Below are 27,113 nucleotides of genomic sequence, written 5' to 3'. Positions count from 1 at the left end.
ACGGTTGCAGTGACCAGAGGTCGTCGGTACGACTACGTTACACATTTCAAAGCTCGACTCGACTAGCCGTTTCGTGTGCATAATCCAATAAACAGTTTAGCTCCGGTCCAAACCTCGGACCTTAAGGTGGACGCCATCTTTGATTGCTAAGGTGGCACACCACCATTATGAACGCTGCTTCGGACTTACGAGAAATCTGGAGTCCCGTACACACCGACATAAATCGGCAGACGTGAGAAGAGCTTCATCATCATCATCATCATCATCATCATCATCATCATCATCATCATCATCATCATCATCAGCCTGATTATACCCACTGCAGGGCGAAGGCCTCTCCCATATTTCTCCACTTAACCCGGTTCTGTGCAAGCTGCATCCACTTGACCCCTGCGAACTTCTTAATCTCATCCGCCCACCTAACTTTCTGCCGCCCCCTGCTACGCTTTCCTTCCCTTGGAATCCAATTTGTTACCCTCAGCGACCATCGGTTATCCTCTCTTCGCACTACATGTCCTGCCCATGTCCATTTCTTCTTAATTTCTACTGGAATGTCGGTAACTTGAGTTGTTTCTCTGACCCACTCTGCACGCTTTCTATCTCTTAATGTTACCCCTACCATTTTTCGTTCCATAGAGAAGAGCTTATACGCTCTTAAAAAAAGGTGGCCACCCCGAAGGACTATGCCTGGTCAAGCAAGACTGCGGCCCGATTCCCCGGAGACCAATGAAGAATTGGCGCCAAATTTGAAAGTTCTCCCCCCCCCCCCCCCCCACACACACACACACAAATTTGGATGTTCTAAAATACCAGTCGGCAGTTTAACTCAGGATATGTGGCTTCTTCGAAATATCGAGTTGCCCCGTGTCAACTGCCAAAATCTGGGGGTCCATCTTGAAAATTTCGAAATCGAACTTGGGATAACCCCTGCAAATTGAGGGTCAACCCCAAAATTTCGAGTTGACCCGGGCCGTCACCGAAAAAAAAAAAAATCTGATGGTCGGCACGAAATTCGAAGTAAACGCTGCCCATCCTAGCATTATTGGATTGCGCCGAAACATTCCTCCAATGCTTTCGCATCCATAGCACGTAAGTAGTCAAGTACCCTCTGAATCCTATTTCTCACCAGGGATCAGTATGAGTCCGTTATGAAGACCGAGCGACTAAACGACATTCCACGGTGAATACTGTCAGGGCACATTAGCATCCGTCATTCCAAAAAGTCCGAGACGCAGCCATCGGCTGGCAAACTGATGCTCACCATCTTTCAGGGCTGTGATGGCGTTGTGCTCGTCGAATTTCTGCAATGTGGAGCGGCTGTAAATGTACCGCTCTACCCGTTGTCATTAAATTGCGTCCATACGTGCGTAGAGTTGGTCCACGGAAAAATTCAGCCATTCAACGCGACAACGCCCGAGCAGCGGAAGTTGGGATATTAATATCGACTAACAATCAGTACATGGACGTATTTCCGCGATGTTTTGCCTCAAAGATTTTGCCATTCTTCACTCCGAAATCGCACTTCGTCTTCAATCCACTTCTCATGCACCATCCCCCTCACCTAAAGTACAACAATGCATTATGATATACAGCAGCTGTCTCACAGGTAAACATTTTGGAACTCCTCAGCCTCTTCTGCCCTCTTTAAAAAACAGTAGTTCTCGGAACCCTCGCGCACCATGAAAAAGCATTACGGGCCGCAACTCTGTCGGACAATTCGGTAGTACCTGGGCGCTTTCACTACAGCAAAGGTAATATATGTGACCAAAAGACGAGCCCAGACGGCAACATTCAACTTTTCAACCTTCCCCTAAAGCGCCGGTAAAGGAAACAAGGCGCCCCAAACGTGCCTGCGCGCGTAAAGCAAAAGCACACGCAGAAACACGCACGGCGTGGCGCAGACCGAGATACGAACGTACAAAGCGGGAACAGAGTGTATCTGCGAGGAGCCCCGCAGCGGCATCGGATGAGATGTATAAAAGAGAAACGCGAGAGAAGACAGGACTCGCCAGCCACCAGGTGCAGATCCCGACGCCAGCGGGAGGGAGCCCCGGTGGGGGAAGAAGAAAGACGACGAAGAGAAAAAAGGAAGCCGTATATCCGAGAGGAAACGAACGGCAGCAGCAGAAAAGGACGGGAACTAGAGGAGAAGCGCAGAGCGAACGAAAGCGCTCGATCCGAAAGAAATCGAACGAGGGAGAGAGATCCGCGAGGAGAACAGCAACGAGGAGGAGGGCGCCGGGAGGAGGGGAGGACTCGCCGGAGAGACATGCCGCGAGGCGGGGATGCTGAAGCCAGAATCGCCGCAGCCACGGACCGAATCAGGTCGGCAAGGACGTCGCGATCGGATAACATCACCTTAGCCTCGGCGTGCCTCTGCGCGCGCTTCACGGCAACCCTCAGCTGTGCCGACGGGCGCCCTAGGCGACGCGCGTGGCCGCGCGGACTGTGCGTTCGACGGCTCGTGCCGGACACGTTCGGACCTGTGGCACTGATCCCCATCCGCGGCAGTGCGCGCTCACGATGACACGGTGCAGCCTCGCGTTGACGTTGGCCATGTGCCTGTGGAGACTGGGAGACGCCATCCCTTCGGATAGCGACGCCGCTCTGGGCCACGTGGTGCGCGAACTCCGTGCCGAACTACAGGCACTGCAGCGAGGCCGCGACCAGGACCGCGCGGCGCTGCGGAGGCTCGAGGAGCGACTCGCGGCTAGTACACCCTGGACCTCGAGCACCACGCCCGCGACCACTGCGCGACCGCCCCGACACCACCGGCCGCGGCGACAGCACGAGGAGCAGCGGGCCTTCGCGCGGTCCCTGCGCGTGCTGGAGCAAGAACGCTTGTCCCTGGACCAACTGGAGAACCAACTGAAGCGCGTGCGTAGTGACCTGCAGGAGGTGGCGCGCGAGCGGCCGGCCGACGCACAGGCGCTGCTCAGGGCCGACCTGGACAGGCTGCAGCTGCAGCTGGACTCTCTGCGCTCGGGACAGCGGGACGAAGCGTCGCGAGGCGAAGCGCGCGACCGCGCGCACCGTGCATCCGTAGACTGGCTGCGCAGCACCGTCGATCAGCTCAAGGCAGAACTCGCCGAGCTGTCGCGACAAGACAACGTGACCGTGGCTTTGGGTCTGAGCCGGGGCTTCGAAGGCGAGGCGGCGCGGCTCAGGGCAGACCTGGCCGACCTGAGAGACCAGCTGCAGGCGCTGCGTGCCGCGCAGCAACGACGCGAGGCCGGCGCCGCGCAAGCCGCCGGAGAGCGCGCCGAGCTTCGGGCACTGCTCCAGAGACAGGCGGTCCAGCAGCGACTCTTGGCACAGCAGGTGGGTTGTACTCGATTATATCGCGCTGGCTCAAATCACCGTGCCGCCAGCTGGCGTGAATTGAGTCAGGGCTCTCCTGTCGTTTGCATATCGAGCCGGACGATCTCGAGTTCCCGGTTTTAACGCGCGCATGTGGTTGTCATTTCAGTGAGCGCACCACCTAGGCTTAACATGCGCGCGTAAGTAGCACGAGTTGAAGACGCTGGTTTCTGGTGGTTACTGCGACGTTCGAAACGAGGAATGATCAAAGCGACGAATAATCCATTGTCTTTGTAATAACTCCTCTTTCCTACCTTGAAGCCACTACACGGCGGTGGAACTAATCACACCGCTGGGAGGCTTTTTCGCATTTGTTTGCATATATTCCCCTTAAATGTCTAAAGATACCTAGTTTTATTTGGTGCCCAGGTTCGCTAAATAAATTATAAATAAATCTCTTCTCTCATGCTGTTTCGGTTTCATCTAATAAACGGTAGCTGTGGCTGTAAGACGTGTTCAGGTGACGTGAGCGATTAAAAAAGAAACCGCTGTATAATGCTAGCACGTCGCTCATTGTCATCGGTCAGTCATGCACTCTGAAACCATAATTGGCGGGGCTCCAAAACTGCAGTACGTGGTTATAAGGATTGCAAGTTCTCTCTTACGCATGTGCCTCAGACTGGGGCCAGCTAAGAGCACATTACTATCCTCCTCCGCATCAGATATGCGCACTTCCTACCACCACTCAAAGCCATACATGTTACTCAACGCGGGCATGAACATCAGCTGCATTGTAAAGTGTTAAGCTAAAGCATCGGCTAGTCCTGTGTCAGGAAGTTGTTGGGGCCTGACCTTTAAGACTAGCTGTTTGCACGCTCCGCGGTTGGACAACGCGTAAGGCACTGTATACTGGCGAGTCGATAAACATTGATGATGCTAGTCACTGTTTTTAAGTGAGTACAGTTCGCTCATGATTTGCTGAGATAAGCTGTAGCTTCTGCTGCGCTCCCAAGACTCGGGACGGGAAAAGCATCGAGCCTTCCACAAGAAATTTAGAACTTCCCGTGAATGGCATCGCAGCAGCACTTCGCGCCCTTTTTCAAATTGTTTATAATTGGTATAGACGCCCCCGCCACTATTCCGCGTTAAAACGCAAACACGAGGCATCCAATTAATAAAACGGTGCCGGTGAGATGGCGGTTTGAACATTTACTTATTACTGACTCGCACATCCAAGCAATGACCCATGCAATGACTGAACATCTCAATGGTACAAAAATGTCTGACAAGAAAAGCGCACGTTATGGTTTTCTTTCGTCATGAGTCGCCATTTTTTTCGTCGCTGGCAAGGAAACGCCAAATGCTATGTTGGCGGGTTGTCGCACGCGTACAGTGACAGAGAAGCTAGCGAGACGTATATGAGCCGTATACATCCGTGAAGGCGCGCACAGAAACGCTCGCAGGGGAGCTTTACGTGAAAACAGCTCGAGCACAGACAGTGCCCAGCGAGAAATTCAGAAGAGAAATGGAACTCTGGTGCCGCCCCGAAAACGGAGCCTCACCGTTTTACGAGCGCACCGAGGGTTCTTGTCCGCTTTGAAGCGAAACGTTCTCCATTTTTAACGTCACGCCCAAGAACAGAAAGAGACACGACTGCTGAAAGCGCCGGGAGTTCCTTACTACGTCCGCATAAAATAGAGGCCATCACACCCGCTCTTCATCCAACGAAATCGCAGGCCATGCCCGTGTAAGCACGATGAATAAAACCGGGAAACGCGGAAAGTTCAGGGAGCGTGTCGTGATGTCCCCACATGACGCTGAAGCAAATGGGTCTCGTACATATCGTAGCACATTTTACGGCCGCTAACGAATCAGTAGTCAAACAGAACAGATGCAGTCCCATTTCCTTTTCTTTTGTCTTTCTTGCGAGTGGACCAGGGCTAGCAAGACGAAAAATAACTGTGCGTTGATGCTTGATCTTCGATATCCACACAGAGGCGCCTCCTCGATGAAACGATGCATGCGAGCGGTCGGGGGGGGGGGGGGGGGATTGGTGTCAGCCATTACCGCTGCCCGGGCCCGGAGCTAGCACGCGCATCTCGGCCGTCCCAGCCCCCGACGGGATGAGCCAACTGGCAACCCCCCGCGCTTCCGAGTGGCAGCTGGCCGCCGAGCACCCGGCAGCTGCCGGGGCTTCTCCGCCCCGCGCCCTAATTGGGGCCAGTCAGCGGGAGGAGCACCATATCACCCAGCGGGCGCGCTTCCTGCCCCTCAGCCAGGGGTCATCGGGCATGGTAGATGAAAGGGGGAGGGGGGTCCACTGCCTTCTATATATTCCCCCCCCCCCCCTCCTCTCTCTCTATACCGTCTGGCCCCCGGTGCTCTCAAGCCACCGGCAAGCGCGCGCGTGCATTCGCGTATAAGGTCCATCACAGATTAGACAGCTACCGACTGGCCGTGCTGGACACGCCCGCGACTGAGGGTAGTGCAGTGTTGGCCACACTGCGGCCGGAGCAGGCAGAAAGGAAGACAAACGCAGAACATATGCGACACCTGGCAGGGGTACGCTGGCTGCCCTAATCAGATATAGAGGGTAAGGGCGACCAACACCACAAAAAGGAACAGTTCGCACAAAGAAACGCTTGGCGCGAAAGTTCCGGGTAACGGGACTCTCGTAACAAAGAAATGTGCGCGAAGGTGACTGTCAGTACGAGCGCAGCGAAATTTCGATAAACCAGCGGAGGAGTTTCTGTGTCCTCAGGTCACGTCTTCGGGCACGCAACGGTGCGCTTATATTGTTTGGTTCACTTCGAACGACAGAAACCGCGGCGAAGATAAAATCCGCCTTTTCCAAAGCACGCGAAGCCCTTGCTTAACAAGAACGCCGCTGGCAGGAACAGACGATGCCTTCGTAACGTTTGGCCCGACGGAGGCGGGGGAGAGGACTGCACAACACTGATCAGTGACAAAAAGAGCAACTCCAGCTCAGCGCTTCAGAATCATAGGCTGTGATAGAGGCAGCATGATACCTTCGGATACAGCGGGGACGAATTTTTATCGGATGCGCACCTCTGTTCGGGTACCTTAAACGACACTGATTTGTTTCTCGCTTTATCTATCACCTTTCATGCGTTCAAAGTCTGGGTAAGTTTAACACTCGCTGTAGACCAATAAAAAGTTCAGTTATTCTCGCGAACAAGTCCTCAGGCAAAATTCAGGCCTCTCGTGCTGCGTTGAGTAGGACAGAACGCTCCAAAAATTGCAATTCTCACGCTTTCAGTGACATTACGAAGTGGACGGTAGACGATGGACGACAGTGAGCGACGAAAGAATGAAATCTATCAAGTGGTAGAGGAGCCCCTTTACATTTCTGAAACAAAGCATGTAACAACCTTCCAGAAGTTAAACGAGCGGCGTGTGGCATAAGCAATTGCGTTCGAACACCTCGCGGACTGGCACCCTGCCATCTTGGTATTATAACCTTACGCGTATGACACGGAGTAGCTCTGCGGACACGTTGCAATACCCTCTTATTTTTGACACTTTTCAGATTCCTTTCTAGAGTTTACTACCCGTACTACTGCGATATCAATCTTGCATTGAATGTGATACCAGCGCAGACTATACAAAAAGCCACCAGTAATCTGCGATCAAAGTTGGCGGCATACGCATGGCGCGCAAACCTGCGAACAGCAAAGAAAAAAAAAGAAACGCGGGAATTGTGATTTTTTTTTTTTTTTTTTTTTTTTTTTTTTTTTTTTTTTTTTTTTTTTTTTTTTTTGCGGACTCGGCGGAGTGGTCCTCTCCACCACCATCACCGCCGCCGGAATGCCAATAGGCGCTGCTCTGGATTTCGCTGGCTCGCAGAGGCACTCTTTGCCGGTCGGTTTTAAGGGTCTCTCAGAACACCGGGCACGCGACGATAGCCCGCTGGGGTCCACGCGGCGGCCAGCGAGAAAGCAGCGCCCCCTTCCCTCTCTATACGTTCGGAATATCCAAGCAGGTCGCGAAGCAACCTGGCTGGCCACCGCTTCGCTGCGAATTCGGGTGCCAGAAGAAGGCAGCGTAGCAGCCTGACTCGGCCAACCGAACGCAGCAGCGCGCAACGCACATGGGACGAACGTAGCGGCAGACCCTCAGCGCGCAGTCGGCAGCAGGGCTCTCGCGGGGCGCCAGACAAACAGAGAACACCCGGAGCCCCAGCGGTGGGGATGCTTTTGTGCGGACAGCATTAAAATACACTAAACCACACGGAGCGGCGGTTGAGGAGAAAAGAAAAAAAAAAGTCGCGACTTGAATTTCAATTTCTGCCGCTGCCCGCGCTCGGCCTTCCCGGTCCCCGAGCGGGCGGCATCGTTTTGCGCACACCGCTCCATTTGAACCCGGCTTTGAGAAGTGCGCATGTGGCGGTGCGGGACGGGACGCTGCTTGTTCATTTCGTGCTCCTTAAGCCCGGTTCTCGGATGACGCTCTTGACTTGGCGCCCAGTATAGTTCACGAAAAAGGCGTAGCTGCGCGATCCCGGCGGAAAACTGACAAAGCCGCTACACTTCATCGAGCAGGAATGATGATTCTGAGCTGCATGCTGCTTCTTGGTCGTGTAAGATGGTCATACGGCGATTTCATTACTTTTATTGTTATTGCCTGTCGCATCACAGATTAGCATTTGCGTTTGCGAGCGTGCATAAATAACAACAAAAATATTGCGAACTTTTTTTTTTTTTTTTTGCCTCCGAAACACTCAACTGGTCGCATCCAGATTACAAAGCACGTGGAACACGAAGGCTAATATGCAGCTGCTTTGAAGCATTTACGCCATCGCAGCGGCAGGATATCTACAAAGACGGGCTGCGGTAAGCATATCTGCTGAACAAAACTAAAATAATCGTGTCCAGCAGTAACCGACTTCTTCACAGAGTCCGTTCAAATCCTCTTCGGTAAAGCAGGTCAGCGGCCCGCCGGCACCAGCACAGTTCGGCAAAAACACAACGCTGCAAGCTACAATGGACAGGAATGCGTCTTTCGGATAGTTTTGACATACCTAGTGGCACGGGCAGAGGCACATTATTATTATTTTTTTTTTTTGGTAGCCTCACCATAATATAATTTACTTTGTGGCACGGGCAGAGGCTCTTTATTTTTCTTTCCTTTTGCATGCCTCAGCATAATATATGTTACAACACCCGTAGCTTTTGTGGCGCAATGGATTAACACCACCCACCTGTGCACTGACGCCACTGAAACATCGGAGTCTGGCTTTGGACTCCATCTTACATTATGTCCCCATACACCTATATGTTACAACACCCGTCCCTTCGTCAGGAGCCCACGAAGAACCCGCAGACCGAGAGGATTAGGATGAACAAACTTCTGCGCGCAACCTATTGATCCCCCTGGTCGGCCGTCCGAGGTGACTTCCAGCGGCCGCGAGATGTGCCTGACGAATGCAGGCAAGTGGTCGTCGAGCGGCCGGCGTCAGCAGCCGGGAGCGAGGAGGAGACAGCGCATCCAGGTGCAGGCGGGGGTGCGCGGGACACCGCGCAAGACGACGACCGGAAAGCGCAGACAGAGCAAGCCGCCGAGAGTGCATGCGCGGGACGTCGAGACAAAAATCGATGCTAATTGCATTTGCACGGAGACGCGCGCGGCGCCGTACGTCCTATCTTCCTCGGCAAGCAGCATAAACCTCCCCAGCCATTCATTCGGCAACGGCGCGCCCCGCGTTCGTCTCTTGCCTAGCCGCTCAACGGGGCCTGCAAACGACGAGGGCCGGTGCTCGGCCGGCGAAGCCGACCCTTCAGCACAGCTCTTCAGCGAGGTACCGCACGAGCGGAGGCCGTTTCCTGCGTCAGCGAATGTGCCCGAGCACGAAGGAACGCACCAACCATAGAAAGGAGCGCGTTCCTAGTGGAATCTCGCATTGGCGGGATGACGACGGCGCGCGACAAGCCTGGCCGACCCGCACGCCCAGATCAGGCTTAAACACACACGACGAATGACCTTGGCCGCACGTGCAAAAAAAATGCCGACTTTATCGACTGATGGCTGCTGCCGGGGGTGGGAGGGGGGAGGCCCCCGTTCCCGCGTTCGAGATGGTCGCTCACTATCGCGGCCCTCGCACGAAATGAAAGCGACGATCGTAAAACAGCCTCGCGAGCGGCGTAGCGACCGCTGTGATACTTTTTCGCCATGCGTGCCGGAGCGCGCCACCCTGCCAGTCAGAAAAGGAAAACGCAACAGAGAGCGAGTCTGGTCTCTTCGCGTGAGGAACACAGCGTGGATTATTTACAGCGGCGCGATGGAATGCCCAGAACCCGACGGGGCGCCGCGTGTCCCAGTCACGCAGATGGATCCGTCTGCGACTTGTACCGCGCCGGATGTAAGGCCCAGGCGCGATCCAGGGGCTAATCAATCAGTCGCAGATTCTGCACGCCATTATCTACGAAGCGCCTCTTGCGCGCTGTACGAAGTACCTGGCTACTGTCCGCGGGCAAAGAGGGATCTCTTTTCACCGTCGCCGGCCTTTGCTTGCAAAGAGTCGTGGAAGCCAATCGCCGCCGCGTTGCGTGGTATGACAGGTTCTTTCCGTCTCCGCGGCGAACGGACGGTTCCATTCCCCCCCCCCCCCCCCTCTCTCTCACACACACACAGACAGAGCCGCAACACGAAGAACCGCTTGAGTTGCGATTTGTTTCACCCCCTACCGACGAATCGTTCGTTTATTGGACCTCGGTAACTCCGCGTTGTTCTGGATGCCCCAAAGGCAAATACGGCCGCTCCTCGCTCAAACGTGGCTCGCGCGACAACCAAATCACTGCGCGCCTTCACGTCCCGGGCCAACTTGGAGCAGAAAACAAGCATTCGATCTGTAGCCTGCGACTTTCTCATGCTTTAGTTTCTGCTTTATCAACAAAAGCGACCAGGTGCGAGTTAAACGCTGGCGGCAGTGAATGGAGTTCTTGTAGAATCCCGGCTCTGTATAGCTTCCTACCGACAGCCATCTACAAGAGATTAAAATTCGTTCCCTCTTTTCAGTCCTTCCAGGCGACAACACTCGGGAATCTAGTACTGCAGCAACCATCCGCGCAGTGGCTTTCGCCGACGCCTCCCAGCCGTGTAGCGAGAGGCTCATCAAAACAGAAGCGTCTCTTCCGACCAGAGCAGGACCGCCGTAGGCCGCGCGATTCCCGGGCCGTCCATTAATAAGCGGAGTAGCGCCAGTTAGTTCAAAGCACGGCTGATAGAATGCGCGATAAATGCGGTGTGACGTTTCCACTGCCGCGGAATACTCCATCACGACAGATTCGCATCGCGCGTCGCCGGCGCTCTGTATATACGGGCAGCGGCGGCGCTGGTGTCAAGCCGCGGTGACCAAATAAAAAAAGGAGCAAAGCCGGGGCCGGACGCGCCAGGCTGTGCCCTGGTCTCGTGGCCCTCCCGCAAACAACCTCCGCATTAGAGCGCAAAGAAGGCAGCTTCGGGCGCAGCGTTTCGATCGCTTGAGCCCCATTAGAAGACGCGACGACGTATAATTCGCGCGTTTATATACAATCAGCCGACGGGCGGGAGCTCCGAATTGCCACGCGAGGGATCAGTATGCGCGGGTCCAGTTCTTTCGGACAGTGGCTGGCCACTGTTACTCCCCACGGCGGCCACCCAATGGTCGTCGCCGCCGCCGAACCGGGAGAAGGTACAGCCGCGACCTTGTCGATCCGTGCGTATATACTCGCACGTGTCCAGCTTGCGTGCGCGCTTTACGTTGCACCGAGCCGACCTGTGCGGTCCTTTCTGAAGTGCGCCGTCGAGCGATATGGATTTCCTTTTTTTATTTTATTTCTTGCTCCTCGGTTACTAAGAATGACAAACGAGTACAGACAGCGGCGCGTCCTTGTTTGCTACGCTCACGAACGTTCGACTATATACGAGCGCTGGTTTACACAAACGCACGCCTGAATGCGCCGAAAGCGCCTCGAGAATCCATAAAATCTCGCGTATCTAGGTACACGCCACGCAATCACCAGGGGCCGAGCCGGCAAATGAAAGCGGCTTAGAGGGCACCACAAAGCAGATCTACGTTTACTGTCTTTACAGGGACGCAAGTCGACGTCGCCTTACCGCCTGCCGTGAGCCCTCTACGTAGCGCAGACGTTGTGCGCCCTATTTCTGACCGCCGTCTCAAGGCCATTAAGAGGATAGCTCCGAAAAGAACGGAACGAAAAAAAAAAAGAGAGAAAGGGGGGGGGGGGGGGGCACGCGCGGCGTGCGCCTGCCGAGTTGGCAGGGGATAAAAGGAAATAGGCGTGCAAAAGTAACGAAATGAACAAGCGCGCGGCTTGGTTCTCTCCGGGCTTCCGACGGGAGCTGGGATGGGAAGGAGGCGCGAAGTGACTGTGGCTAACCGGGCCAAAGCCGAGGAATGCCCCTCAATCGCCCCTCGGCGCGTCCGCATTAAGAAGCGCAAATTCGGTCGCGATAGAGAGCAGTTTTAAAGAAGGGGCCTCTGCGGAGGCACTCTTCGGGCCCTCCCGGCTGCCTGCTGTTTGAGTGGCCTCGTTCACCCTGTTGCAGACGTCGAAACAACGCTGGCTGCCCAGAGCCATCTAACCGGACACATTAGCGCACACTTCAGTGAATATTCCTACTGGGTGGGTACGCTTGGAGAGGTGTTGCCGGGAAAGTATTTCAACCACGATGAAACCATCTCAATATCTCAAAAAGCCGTTTTTTTCTTTCTGATTCACCTTCGCTGAAACACACCGTGTAGTGACCGAAACCGTGCAGATAAGCAATTTCGCCATGGCGGCAGTGTCAGACCACAGCGGCGTCTTGTGAACCACTGACACGCACGTGTGCGGACTTTGTTCGCACCCACAAAGCACCTGCAGTGCGCGCTCTGTCGCAGTGCGTAGCCGCGATGCGGATGCATTGTGGCAAAGCCCACTTGCTGCGTCGCTCGTCAACTTTATAACGCATGCCTGTCAATTCAGCACAACGCAGAACTTGGTACTTGATCCCGTGAAACAGTGGAGCAATGAAAAAAAAAAAAGCTTACCCTGATTGCAATTTTCGCTCCGCTTAGCATGCCAAGAAGTACAAAAACGAAGACCAGTCGGCGGTCGCACCGCTACATTGTCGCCCATTGTATGCGTACAGCGCCTGGTTAAGTCATTGGTGGGAATTTTCCCAGCCAACATGTCCTGACGTAAACCGCTTCAGGGAGGGAGAACTGCTTCGTGACTGCGAGGAACACATTTGTTTTCCAGCAAGCCCGTTTATTTTCTACACACCAAGGAACGGGCTGATTATGTAAACGCCCGTAACGCATGCAGCTTCAAGGCGCGCATTAACGACGCTTCGGTGGCGGAGAAAGAAAAAAAAAAAAAAGAAGGGGAGAGCGGGGAGGGTTCAAGAGCCGCGCGGTGCTCAATTACGGAAAAAGGCGTCACATCTGTTTCCCCGCGGCAGCAATATTAATCCGATTTCACGTCGCGAGAATGCCCGCAGTGCGAAACGAGAAAAGGGAACATTACTTTTAAAGCAGAGATGAATTCCCGAGGCGGCTGAACGCGCCCCATTAGGGGATCGATAGGACCACGCCGGGGGCTGCGATGTAGCTGCGGATGGGGCTCCGGGATGCCGACAAGGGATCGCACGGGCTGTGCGCTTACGTCACCTCCGGAAAGAGGAAGGAAAAAGGAGAGACTGTGGTGCTCCACGGCGGCCGACGCCGACAAATAACCGTTTGATTGGCGCCCGGTGTTCTCGGCTCCGAGCTCGGTGCTCCGACGCGCGCATAAACTGAATGCATGTTGTACGGCTGGCGACGCGTTCTGTCCGCGACAGCAAAGCTTTACGCTGGCGCTCTGTAGATATGCGGCGCATCTTCCTTTGAATTGAATGGATGCTGTTAGGGCCAATTTTCAAGCACAGACCTATTGGGTCAGAAGAGAGCTCTCTTCAGCATAGCGTTGTCAGAGGTGGCGTGCATTGGGAACACGTTACTGCACACATTATTTAATAGTTCACATCTTAGCTCACAAATAATTGATGGCTTACTTCTTAGCTTTACCGTTAAGACCTGAATTTGTTGAAAGCTTCGTAGCTCACCGCAAGTAATTTTCATATCAGTTTTGAGATTTCCGAAAATTTCAGTGTCGTCACAGCAGCAATGCGAGGAATTTCGGGACCGCACATGAACGAAACGAAACCTGTCGGTTAGAGAGAGCGCTAACCACGCCAATAGGGCGAGCGTCACATAGCTGCGAGGGTGTCTCAGGCCCTTTGCGCAGAGCTCGGCTGGCAGCGGCGATGGATGGATGGATAAAACTTTATTTAAGCAAAGGCGTTTGGGACTCGCAGATCATTGGGCCCCCGCACGGGCACAGAGTATACGTTATTGGCGCGCGAGATATATGACATGCGGGCTGGCAACGCTATCTCCGGCCGAGCGGTTTCGTCCGTGTGCGGCCTCGAAATTTCGTACACTGCTGCGGCGACGATCATCGAATTTTCGGAAATGTTCAAGCTGATATAAATATTCCTTACGGTGGGTTTCAAGCTTATGAATTAATAGGCTGCCGCACTATAATATATGAAAACGTTGACGAATATTAGTCGACCGACCTGCTATTCGCTTAGCAGCATTCTGATGCGCGCCACTACTGACAATGCTACTTCGAAGAAGGCGCTCTTCTAACACACACACACACACACACACACACACACACACACACACACACACACACACACACACACACACACACACACACACACACACACACACACACACACACACACACACACACACACACACACACACACACACACACACACACACACACACACACACACACACACACACACACACACACACACACACACACACACACACACACACACACACACACACACACACACACACACACACACACACACACACACACACACACACACACACACACACACACACACACACACACACACACACACACACACACACACACACACACACACACACACACACACACACACACACACACACACACACACACACACACACACACACACACACACACACACACACACACACACACACACACACACACACACACACACACACACACACACACACACACACACACACACACACACACACACACACACACACACACACACACACACACACACACACACACACACACACACACACACACACACACACACACACACACACACACACACACACACACACACACACACACACACACACACACACACACACACACACACACACACACACACACACACACACACACACACACACACACACACACACACACACACACACACACACACACACACAACGAAAAACTAATTTTAAATACCACTAACACTATTAGACAACATGACGAAGCTTGTAGCAGACCCGTGCTTCATTTTTTTTTTTTTTTTCACAACGCTTACACGCAAACCGTTGGCAGCCTCACAGAGGACTGGTTGCGAGCATCATCATGAGCGCCCTACTGTATACACTGCCCGGCTTCAAGCTTCCCATCGAAATGCCAAGGCTCGTGCTGTGTATAGCTGTCCATAGACTGAAGTAGCAGTAAATGCTCGGGTTAATATAGGACACGCACCACAGCGGAGACATGCGAATCAATTAGGTCGAAAGAAAAGCCAAGCGGCCAGTGCGGTAGTAAGCGCCGACAGCGAAACTGCTACAGCGCTCAGAGAACCCTGCGCCAGCTCACCGCAGCCCCTTCATCCCGCGTTACACCTTTCTGCGTCCAGTAAAATAAAATATAACGCGCGGCGCTTCCGCTGTCTGCTCCGCTCGACAGGTCTCCTCTGATTAATAACAAGTCCGACGCTCGGCCGCACCAGATTAATGACGCGCCAGAAGAGGCTGGTGCGGGAAAGGACTGCAGCCTAAAGAGTAAAGAAAACGCGGCAAGCGGGGAGACGCGTCGACACGGCAAGCCGTTTATGCCCGAGCATACATCGTAAGCGCGCGCGCGCTCTCTGAGCGCTTTGCTGTGTTATGCGGACCCCGCAAGCCGCGCGACGAACGAAGAAGCGCAGTGATTCAAAACGAATTTCCAGAGGCAAAAAGAAAAAAAAAAAAAAGAAAGAGCGAAAGCGCACACGATTGAAAAATCTGGATGATTGCGCGCGGGGGTGATTGCGCGTGGTGAGCGAGGGGAAGAGCGTGTCCGCGAGAACTCAACGTGTGATGCGCGAGGACAGGACCAGCTCCGAAGCAGGCACGCGTGCGTAGCAGCACGCGGAAGAGGTCGGCCGCCGGAAGCTTTGACGCCCGCTCTCGACGCTGTAGCTGTAGTAGCAGCCAGCCAGGGCCGCGAATCGAAGGATAGTTGCGAGCGTGGTGCGAACCGCATGGCGCCCAGTTCGATCGCGGAACAAAGCGCTCTCGATGGACGACGGCGCGCGGTGAGTGCACTGATTACAGGTTATACAAAATAGATTCCCGCCTACTCCCTGCGCGGAAAGTGCGTGCCTGCTGTGGACGGTGCTTCTGCTAGAACACTTTTTCATGCGCATATATTCCCCGAGCCTGCAGTTGCGCGTATACGCAAAAGAAGGCGGTCGAAAAGTGCCTGCCCTCCCCCGTTTCAGCCGCCTCCTCGGTCGTCGGTGTCGGGAACCAGCAATTCTGCAGGCCAACGGCTATAACTTTCGACCCTGCCCCTCCACCTTGGCGGCGAGAAATACTCTTTCAACGCTGCGAGCGGCGCTGAACGCCAGCGTTCCTGGCGGCGGGGGTGTGTTCGCTAGGCCATCGCGAACACGCTTTCTTGCGGCACGAGAGAGAGAGAGCGCTTTCAAGACGCCGCGCCAGGTGTGCCTATGATGGTGTGGAACTCCAGCAGCAAAGTGTGTGGGGTACATTTGCGGCCACGGAGTAGAACACTGTCAATTAAATAGCGACGAAACCATAGGATGAAGACTGGGTGCCGCTAGCTTTAAAGCTCTCTGAGAGCGGCGGGCAAACGTTTAGGAAGTGAAAGTCATACTTGTACGCCGAAAGGAAAAAGCGTCCTGCCCATGGAATGTCATATCGCTTGCAAACAAGCTTTGTACATGCGTAGGTAAATTTTTGCATCCATTCAACAAGCTCCTACTGAGCGTTCGCGATCCTCTTCATATGCGATGCTTTGCCCTGTCAAAATGTGCTACAGTCGAGTTAAATATTAAGGTGAACAAGGTGAACATTGATGTTTATTTATACGGTCAATTTTTTTATAAAGACGGCACTTTCTTCAGATTTATTTTAACCCTACATGTGTAGCTGTGTTTAACACCGAGACTGGGATTATGTTGGGGTCGTATACAGTGGTTACCAGATAAGCACGGGTGCTCTAATTATCTAGCTAATTAACTATATGTTGATTCTGAGGACGGCGCGAAAGGGACGAAGACAAAGAAGGAACACGAAAACCTGTCCTGTTGTTTTCGTGTTCCTTCTTTGTCTTCGTCCCTTTCGAGTCGTTCTCAGAATCAACATCAGCTATGAACCAACTAGCCCAAACCAAAGTTCTTCTTGATCATTATATGTTTTAACTATTTTTTTTTTTTTTGAGGGTAAGTCGCATTTTCTGAATTTGAGATAGCCCTTCGAATAGTAGAGCTGAGAAAAAAAAATTGGGGAAAAATAGCGCGCATACGAGGTGCGCAAATGTCGACCTGATAGGCTGATTCACACCCACAGTGGCAGCGGGCGCGTCTGTAGTATATAAGCTCCGACCACCGCTGTGCATCCCACTACTGGCGTCACTTGTGACCCAGGTGGGGGCGCGCGCTCGGCAGCATCGTTGTCAGTTTCGTTTCGCCCGGGGCCTCGCCGATAGCTGCCGCCTCGGTACCCAATGCGCACAGTCACTGCGCTTGCAATCTGCTCTGGCTTGCAATCTGCTCTGCAATCTGCAGCAGGCGGACAACTAACTATCTTATGAATTCTATTACGCAAGCTACAATTTTCGATTTTTTTTTTCTCGGCTATACTATTTGGAGGACGAAATCCAATTTTGCAAACACAACATGCCCCCTGAATAAAAAAAAAAAATTTAATCAACGGATTTAGGTAATTGGCGAATAAATGAAACATTCTGTCCCTTACCTGGTGCCCGACGTAGCCTCGAATGCAGCCCCTGGGCTAAACTAAATCTCAAGCAAGTTCTCCTTTTGCAAAAACTTCCCATCCTCAGAAAAAAAAAAAAGAAGAAAGAAATGACCTGCATAAAAATTGTGTGTAATATAAAGAGCATCACCCGGTATACAATCCGGAACAAAACAGTCGAGTGATTTACGTACATGTAATGATAAAAAAAGCATTGGAATAGAGAGAAAAGGTGTGTGTGTGTGTGTGTGTGTGTGTGCGTGCGTGCGTGCGTGAGGGAGAGGTCAGGAAAATGAATGAATTAAAAGCACTGACTTCAAAAACCCCAGAAAGCGCCTATATATAAAGCGATTGCCGACAGAGTAACTCAGTACAACCTTTATGGCTTCTTGCGATAGTATGGGTACGATGGGCGTGAAACAGATAAGACGGCATCCCACAACCGCCTGCTTGCGATTGACCTGAACCCTGCCTTCGTTCCGACTGCCATCCAAAGGCGCCGATACCGGATTCCCAAGCATCCCCATGCCTTTCACGTCCACCGACATTTCTCAGCCTAATTCGGCCACTACGGGTGAAGCTGTTTGAAGCACAGAAGGAATTAAATACAGAGAAGAGCGCGCCAGCCGGACATTATAAAAGGTCCTCTGCGTTGCTTCGCAACGACAGTTACACCTTCTTATACCTTAAGAATTCACACGAGTTCTCACAGATAGAGATGGGCGCAGAAGCACTGGAGAACTTTCGAACCTCGCTCTTGAAAAAAAAAAAAAAAAAAAAAAAAAGGACACACATTACGGCAACAATAGCAAAAAAAAAAAGAAAAAAAAAAGCCGCTTCGGCAACCAAGACGGCTTCAGTACCGTGCGGACGCCTCAAGTTAGATGCGTTCTCAGCAGTGCGCCCGTCGTGGAAACGGCCGAAGAAGGGGCTTCGCCGGCGAAGGCAGGACTCTACGGCGGCGTAGATGTCTTGCGCCCAGCGAAATGCCCGCCGTGGCGCTGCAGGGCACCGGCGGGGGACGCAAACGACGCGCGCGCGGCCGACGACGTAGCGCGCCTGCAATCGGCCGGCCCATATCGTCCCTGGGGGAGATATAAAACTGCAGCCGCTTGTCTCACAATGCAGCAATCGGACACGCGTACACGCGGCAAGAGGAGAAAAAGAAGGCACAAACAGCGACCAATGCGAGGGCGGGACAACGCATCGCTTTTACGCCAGAGCGAATCCACATCCTCTCCCGGAGAGAGAAGCATGGAACGAAAGAAAGCGCCCTGTTCGAAAGGAGAAAAGCGCAACCAATCGCGATAGCAAAAACACAGATTTGGGGGCGCAGCAAACAGGCAGCACCCCCAACGAGCGCGGGAAGACGCCACTTTGCGCAAGCAGAGGCACGAGGAAACGTAAATGGGGCAAGACTTCTTTTGAAGCATGGAGGAAAACAATGAGAGAAATAAAGAAGACGGGGCCGGGAATACAGACAATCACCTCGCCGCGCACAAATGTCTTTTCCGTTCGTCTCTCGCTCTCTCGTCCCCAAACACTCGTGGAGCGCGCTGTTCGCTAAACCCGGAGGCAGACAGATCTGCGAGCGCAGTCATCAGGCGTCCGCAAGCAGCCGTGCAGGATTGGAAACGACCGGCGTCAAAGAAGCGACGCAAGAGGAACAAACAGAAAAAAAAAAGGGGGGGGGGAGAAAGGTGAAAACAGCGCAAAAGAATTTTTTTCCGGATTCGTAGTGCGCGATGCAGGTATCGCTCACGAGGATCTCTCTCGAGGCGGAGGAGTATGGCTCCTGGAGAGACTGGACGGGCGGCACTGAATCGCAGTTGTTAACGCTGTCTCCCGCACCTGCACGCTCGCTTACCAACAGCCTCGACCGATGTGCGTAGCGGGGAGCTCAGAAGGCCTGCGTACGAATGATCACCACCTGGGACTGCCACAGACGCTGTCATGTCATGCACTCGTAATGGAGCAGAGACCGCGTCGCTGAGTCGAGACCATTGCACGGCCTATGCTATGCAGACACTCAGCCCTGTGTTCCTTCCTGTGGAATCCAAACCAACGTAAGAAGTTGCACGCGAAGGCAACAGCGTTGGGCCATTTACTTACATTTGCTTTTCCCTAGATTAAAATATGCGGCCGATGAACCTTAGTAATGAAAAAAAAAAAAAAAAATGTTGCAAGCACATTTTTATTCTCGCCTTACAGTATAAGCGGAAATCCGCAGATCATTCGCCGGAGAGCCATGCACAAGCCTCACGGTATATCGTCGCGAATCAGGCTTTTCACAATTGCTTAACGGAATTTTATGCAACTCCGTCAAGCGCTACATCAAGCTCCACACGAAGTCAGCACGGAATAAGTATAGTAACTAGGCAGCTGCTATGGCTCCTGTAGATTACTGCCGACTAAAGACAACTCAAGTCCGTAGTCGTGTACGCCATTACAGCTGCTGCGTGAATTTCACAGGAGGCTGCCGTCGAGCCGCGTTGAAAACAAGGGGAATGGTACACGGTAGCTCTCTTTGGTGAGGAATGAGCTATCGCCGTTTGGAGCCCGTACTTGGATGGAAAATAACGGAAGACGCGACATCGTCTCAGGGTGAGCCTCTTTCGAATTGTTTGCTCACCACGCGATCTTAGCCCCCGCCATATCCGTACATGCACAGACGGCGCCTGGAGGCACGAGGCGACTTGTGAAGACACCAGGAAACACCATGTTCTTTCTACGCGCTCTTTCGATGCGCTCGCAACGCATGGGCGCCCGCGCCCATGAGTTGCGCGCGCTGTTAGCATAAACTGCGCTTCATGCGTTGCCCAGATAAAAAAAAAAAAGGTACAAAGTATAAAGCTCAGACGCGACGACTCGGTACTAAATCGTGCCCGCATGCGCACGTAGCGCGCCAGTATGCAGGAGCAGGCAACGGATCGTGACCGGAGCCCATGGGAAAGCGCGCATTTGTTCCCGGTCTTATTTCAAGGATGGCTTGCGCACTCACCGACTGCTGCGAACAAGGTTGATGCGGAAGCGGCCGTGGACAGACTTACCTGCAAAACAAAGAAGAAAAAAAACAAGAAAAAAGGAACGTCAGGATGTAAATACAGCCGCGCTCATTATGACCTGCAACGCACTGGTTGCGACTGTAGCGCGGTTAGCGCTTCATGGGAATCAAATGCGGCGCGGTAGATAATGCAGACCGCCACGCATAGTGCACACATTCCGTTTTCTATGGAGCGCGACTGTGCATCGACATCTAAAAAAAGAAAAAGAGCGCTTTGTCCCACACGCACAAGCGAACTAATACGCATAATTTCACGAGTTGCCAAACATGACTCGTTCGTCTCTTGCAATGTGCTGTAATGCCCGGCGCTGTTTACACTACACACAAGAGAAGATGAGAACCAGGAAGGCAAAGTATAAACCTCGCGAAATGAGCTCCGATACCGCATAAAGATGGCATCACGATGACTGCACTCGCAGAACTCAAGTGTGCGCCTTCTTTTGCCAGGACGAAGAGCACCCACACACTCTTGCGAGTTTGGCCTCGCAGTCCCACTCACTACCGGTGGGACCGACCAATCACGTTGACTCCGCACCCTTTCTCCCGGGAGCTCGCTTACTTTGGGAGCAAGCTTCGCGGTACTGCTGCAGCGACAGCACACACACACACGCGCGCGCGCACGGAGGCACAGACGCACAGAGACAGAGTCCGGAACAGGGCGGCCCCGGGCCGACATCGCGGAGGAAACGGCGGCCGCACCAGCAGCCTGCATAAGTAACGAGCCCGGGTCGACCGCGCCGCGCTAGAGAGAGTCGAGGAGCGCGCGCGCACGGCCCGCCCCTAACGATGAGCCAGCCACTTCCGGCCGCGCGCCTTTTCTTGCACGAGTGTGTAGACATCCCTCGTTCCGGCATGGCTTCAAACGCAACTGGTGCAAACGACAGCTCCAAGATGCTCGGGAATGAATGATCGCCGCCCTGCTGCCCGGCGGCGCTGCCAGGCGCACGCGCTGGGCGACACTTGTTAAGGCGGCAGCTTCGAGACTGTCTGATGTGGCACTGCACGGAGGAATGAAATGGGTAAACGCGGCAATAAGGAGGCGAAACACGGGTATAGATTTCGATCTTCGCGACAGATACGTCAATGACTCGCTCCGTTTTCGCCAAGGACTGAAGCCGACTGCTCATCCCTGTTACAGTGCGAATGCATAGTCTTACACAGCACTTTGTATTGGGTATATAGACCCAACACTAAGTCCATAAACGCCCAAGTGCTCAAGTTCGCATTGGCACCGCCGCGTCCGAGCGCCGTTAGTCACCGATAGCGCGGCAATGCTTGTTTAGAAAGAGGAAATTTTTGTGCCGTGTGAGCCAAAAAGCAGCAGGGCACACTCTCAGCCTCATATGCTGCATTCGGCCAGCACCGCAGTTAAGCTCCACTGGCGAACTTAATCCATCGCGCTGATATGAATATTTCGACTGACACAATTTTAATAAAATAATAATAATAATAATAATAATAATAATAATAATAATAATAATAATAATAATAATAATAATAATAATAATAATAATAATAATAATAATTGTTTCACAGGAAGGGAAAGGCGCTGTATCCGCCACGCGTTTTTCTGTGGACACCAGGGCAGGGAGGAAGGTGGGAGTGAAAGTGGAAAGAGAGAAAGAGGAGCCGTAATGGAGGGTTGGGGAGTAATTTCGACCACCTGGGGATCTTTAACTTGCACAGACATCGCACAGCACATGGATGCTTCTTCGTTTCGCCTCCATCGAAATGCAGCCGCCGGCGGTCGGGATCGAACTCGGGTACTCCGGCACAGTGGTCGGGACACTATACCACCGCGGCGCGGCCACTCATTGCCTTCCAAGCGATAGCTGCTTTCAAGGGAACTCCGCTCGGTTTTCGAATAGTGACTTCACATATTCCTTACAGTCCAACTCCTCTCTGTCTTCGAGAACAATGTTCGAAAATACGGACTGGAAGCATTTTAGAATAGTAGACCGAGGATTCGCGTGACGCAGCGTTGACGTACGTCATGACATCATGAATAAACACTCGTGCGAGAAGTGAATGGCTGATGCAGCAACTGAAAAATGACGAGCCGTTTCATAAAATGTCGATGATCTAATAATGGCCTCAGACTTTTGTTAGGGAAGCGGGTATCAAAGTGTAACAAATATGCGTGACTTCGAATTGCCCGCAGAAATCGCCTCAACGGAGACCACCGAAATGAAAAACTAAAATCGACTTCGCTAGAATGAAACATGGCAGAGCTGTCATACCTGGCTAACGCAACCAGAAATGAGAGGAAGAACAGTCACAGTGTAAGTTTCATTAGAATATGGCAACTTCAGAAAAACCCCCGGAAATGTGCCCTTTAAGGACACATTTCCGGGTCTGATGAGTTGGCGCAACACCGCGCTATGCTGATTGGTCAGTATGCAGTGACGTCACGCCCGCACACTATCAGAGCAGAGAAATATTCACTATCGCAAAAAGCTGTCGCCGAATGTTCCGTTACACAGCGGTAACTTCCCTGAGATATATTTGTTTTTCTGCTTTCATTGCCGCGTTCGCTCTATTGTGCCAACCAATGCGCTGTTCTGCAGTGTGGTGGATGCGTCAGACTTATCAGAACAAAATAATAATAATAAAAAAACACGAAAGACTTATCAGAACAAAATAATAATAATAAAAAAACACGAAAACAAGCGAGGGTGTGTCGCATTCGAGAGTGGATGCGAGATAACTGAATACGTAATTGCAGTTCACTGACCGGCTTCTTGGCGAGTCTGATTGCACACGCGATAACAGACGCGGAAACGGAGAGCGTCTCAAGCGGAGAAGCCATCTGAGCTAATAGCATTAGCTGCTGGCGCAAAAACAACAAATAAGGACATCTGTTATGAGAAATCAGCTGCGCAATTCAGGCGTATGTTGGCTCTAAAGTGAAACTAAACAGCTCCAGAACGCGCTGGGAGCGCTGCGGCCGATAATTAATGAACAAAAGTTTATTGCTAAGTTGATTAACTTGCTAACCAAATTAGCCTGGTGAATCCGTTTTGCCAACGTCTACCGGAGCCATAACGCGCGCTTGCGAACACTGTTTTTTTTTTTTTTTTTTTTTTCTGCGTCGTTCCCTTTTCATTAATAATTATATTCGCCCGACACGAAAGCGAGCAGCCCAAGAACGCTCGTGCCGACTTCTCCAAGAGAGGAAACCACTTCTATAGCATTCAGTAATAATTTTTCGATGCATGCAACATTGTTGCAGGTTATATTACACCGGTATGGTTTGCGGAAAACGAGCTGGTGTAACGTGGCTGCATTCTGTGCTACCGCAGCAGTGGCATAGCGGTGTGAGCTTTCGCCTCGCGTGCAGTGAGGTCCGGGGTTCGATACCAACCGGTTTTCTACTGAGTGCAAGCTTTCACCAGTCTGGTATTCGGCTTCACAGGGGGTGAAGCACTTGAAGAAGAAAAAAAAAAGAAAAAAAGAAGGGGTTTGGACCGTACAACAACAGCTATGCTGAGTTTACCGTTTGAACTCCTGATAACTATGCGCCATTAAAGCGGAAAATGACCGCGCGCTTGCAACCACCGGTCATAGTTTAGAAACTCTTCGTTCGCTAAAGTAACGATAGATACGCACGCTCTCTGTGTGGCTGTGTGCGTACTAGCCAAGCGTTCGAAGTGCAGCTTGCCGCAGGGACTTTCACGCGAGTAGAGCACATACGCGAGGTATATAGATAACCCTAAATGCGAGAGTATCTGAAGGTTTACGCGTGGGTAACAGAGCGCCGAGATTTAAAAGGAAAAGAAAGAAAACACGTTTTCTACGTTATTTTTTTTACACCATGGAAGCAATGACAGGAGGCAGGGGACGTGTATAAGGGGGACCACTTTGCAGCTTGTAAATGGTGTCGCCAGCAAGTGCGCCGCCCGATCGGCCATATATTTCAGCGCTCACGGAGAACGGGGCCTGCAAGAACCCTCGGTGTCGCCGTCCAAACGCTGGGTGCAATGGTCCGCCGTGCAGGGGACGGTTGAGAAATGACGCGACTCGTTCTTGCGAGCACCCGAACGGAGTCGGAAAAAAGCGCCGACAAGCGAGGGAGACGGCCTGCCTAGGGCGGAAGGAGAGAAGGGGGCGAAAACGCAGCCGCACGCTGTAGCGAGAGCCGCTTTTAAAGGCGACGTCTTTTCGTGCAGCGCTTAAGGCACCCGTATCGAGCGCGCGGTAGTAGCGGCCTATCGGCGCGACGCTCGTTGGCGTTCGGATCGCACCGACTAAGTGGGACGGATCAGTCCCTGGCGGGCCGTTGCGCGGGCGACAGGCCGGACCCTTTCTGAAGAAGGCCGCCAAGACGGCCGTTGTACCGCCGCAGCGACAAACGGTGGGGTCCTGGCCCCCGCCTCTTGTTACGGGCCTCGTATGGACTTGTATCGCAAACGCATGACAGAGCGCGCGATTACCGGGAGGGAAAGAAGGAGAGGGGCGGGGGGAGGGGGCAGCCTATCGACGGCGATCAATTGCACTGGGACACTAGCGACTCCTTCGACTGCGTTCTTTCATTCCTAGTTCACGGGAGCACGTACTTGCAGCTGGCAAGAGGGAGATTGAAAGCAGCAAGCACTGAATGGCGGGCAATAGTGAGACGATCACGAGACCAAAGTCAGGCTGAGATGAAGGCGAACACTGGCGAGGCAGGCGCCTCAGAAAAACGCTAAGCAACAATGACAACAGGAATGATAACATTATTATAGTCATGATAAGGAGGGAGAGCGTTTGCGGTAGCCGAGTGAACTCTTCCGTCTCCTGACGATTGCATGTTACACTATATAGCTTTCGAAAAGCGCCTGCTGTGCGGAGGCTGGCACCGTTGACGGCACCCCGGAGCGCGCTGGGCATCGGGCCGGCTCTAAGAGAATGCGGTGCCGGTCCTTCCCGTTGGGGCCTTTTCTGGCGAGTGCCGAGCAGGGCGACATGAAAGCGTTCAGTGTCGATCGCCTCATACACTAGTAACCGGTGCTGCCAAACAGTGCTTGGTAATCTTTTTCTCCGGATTTTTTTCATGCAGAGCTCTAGACTTGCGCAGAAACATATTTAATGCGGCTATACAAATTACCACGATGAGTGTATATATATATATATAATACAGATGCTGCTGTAGCGGTTCGGCTGATATTCTTGTCTAATGTATCTTCCTGTTGTGCGTTTATAAGCATTCCAGTATTATCTGGAGGTAGCAAATGGTAACTCCTCAAAAGTATCTTTATTACGCGGCGGTAACAAAGAGGAAGCTCACGTCCAGCTTCCGCGAATAGTTCGTTTCGAAACTTCTGCGCTCGAGGTCTGTGGTTACCGGGGTTTACAACAACTTTGCCAGAAAATGACCATGTCCCTTAGCCTAAGAGACAGAGTTGTTATTAGAGACGAACTCACAGCTTATCGCGGAAGAACAAGCCGTCCAAATTTTCGTTTTTCTCCTTTAACAGAACACAGCAAGAAATTCATAAGTTGACTATAACTTGGGCGCACAGGGGCAATGTTTATCAACAGCCAAATCCAAGGCGGCACACTGCACCACGCGAATGAAAATAGTGGAAAAGGAACAAAAATAACTGTATAAACGGTACTATAGCTCCGCGCCTTCGCTGACAACTGACAGCGCCCTCGTGTCGTCACGAAACATCCCACCTGTCATAACCAAAAAAAAAAAAAAAAATCAATTTCGATGACACGCAACCGTCGACTCAGAAAACAGCAGCCCGCCCTTATATAGCGTGCTGCGCCTCGCTGCCAACCATTTTTCGAATGAAACCGCCTCTGGTAGTTCCTCTAGCTGGAAATTAAAATTACAAGCATCTTTCGCGCATGTACCTTGCGCGCGATTCCCAAACGAGGCGGGCGAGCGTCCAGATGCAGAGCGTCCGCTGAGAAGACAGAACACACCGGAAGGGTTCACCCGTCAGAGGCGACGCAGTAACGCACTCCGGTTAGACACCCTACTCCGGTGTCTTCTCTCGACAAGAAAAGAGACAGCGTCCCCAGCGGCTCCTCGGGGAGCGCGGATGGAGGCGAGCTCTCCACGCATGCTCGTGCGCCTCAAAGAAGTTCGCACTCCAGACAAGCCACGTGGAGGATCCAACTGGCGAGTATTACGTTGACACGCCTCCGGCGTTTGCTCGTCTTGCCGGCGTGTTGATCTTGAGCCCCTTCTCCCCTCTGTCCTTGCCTGGATGCGCCCCCTTGTTATTACTATCGCACTCCTTCCCCCGGAGCTGTCGACCCACATAACGTGTCCCGTTCGTCCCCGCTCCTCTAATCCCTTCGCCATCGCCTCCCTCGGATCCTCACGTGACGGCGTTGTGTTATTGCCTCCGCCGCCGCACGCCCGCGCAAATCCTTAGATCCCCGCGCGAACTTGCATATGCATCGCGGCCCAAACATTCCACTCGCGTCGCGCACTCGCTTTATCTTGTTCGCGTCTGCGCCAAACGAACGCGACATCCGCATGCTGGATCGCATTCGGTCCTCCATCAAGCCTCCCGCGTGTTTGCCAGGAGTCCTTGGAGAGCAAACTCGCTCGCGTAGGCGACAGCCTTTTCCTCCACGCCCTACCACTCGGCGCCAGACGCCGAGATGGGCGTT

General features: G+C 52.8%; 2 protein-coding genes across 3 annotated transcripts in view; one reads left to right on the top strand and one right to left on the bottom strand.

The window, feature by feature from the left end:
• Positions 1–27,113, bottom strand: part of LOC146202134 (uncharacterized) — a 711,309-nt gene that overhangs the window by 340,922 nt on the left and 343,274 nt on the right. The gene's annotated exons all lie outside the window — the stretch shown is intronic.
• The window catches only part of LOC146202140 (uncharacterized), a 58,914-nt gene continuing 34,110 nt past the window's right edge, over positions 2,310–27,113 (top strand). The window contains exon 1 of the mRNA XM_084587974.1: positions 2,310–3,321. Within this exon, the coding sequence (XP_084444100.1) occupies positions 2,524–3,321 (798 nt within the window). The 5' untranslated portion in view covers positions 2,310–2,523. The remainder of the gene's footprint in view (positions 3,322–27,113) is intronic.

The sequence above is a fragment of the Amblyomma maculatum genome, chromosome 1 (assembly GCF_055883805.1).
Source record: "Amblyomma maculatum isolate TAMU_Amacu chromosome 1, ASM5588380v1, whole genome shotgun sequence".
NCBI lineage: Eukaryota > Metazoa > Arthropoda > Arachnida > Ixodida > Ixodidae > Amblyomma > Amblyomma maculatum.
Note: the sequence above shows the minus strand (reverse complement) of the source record. Positions and strands in the feature narration are given on the sequence as shown.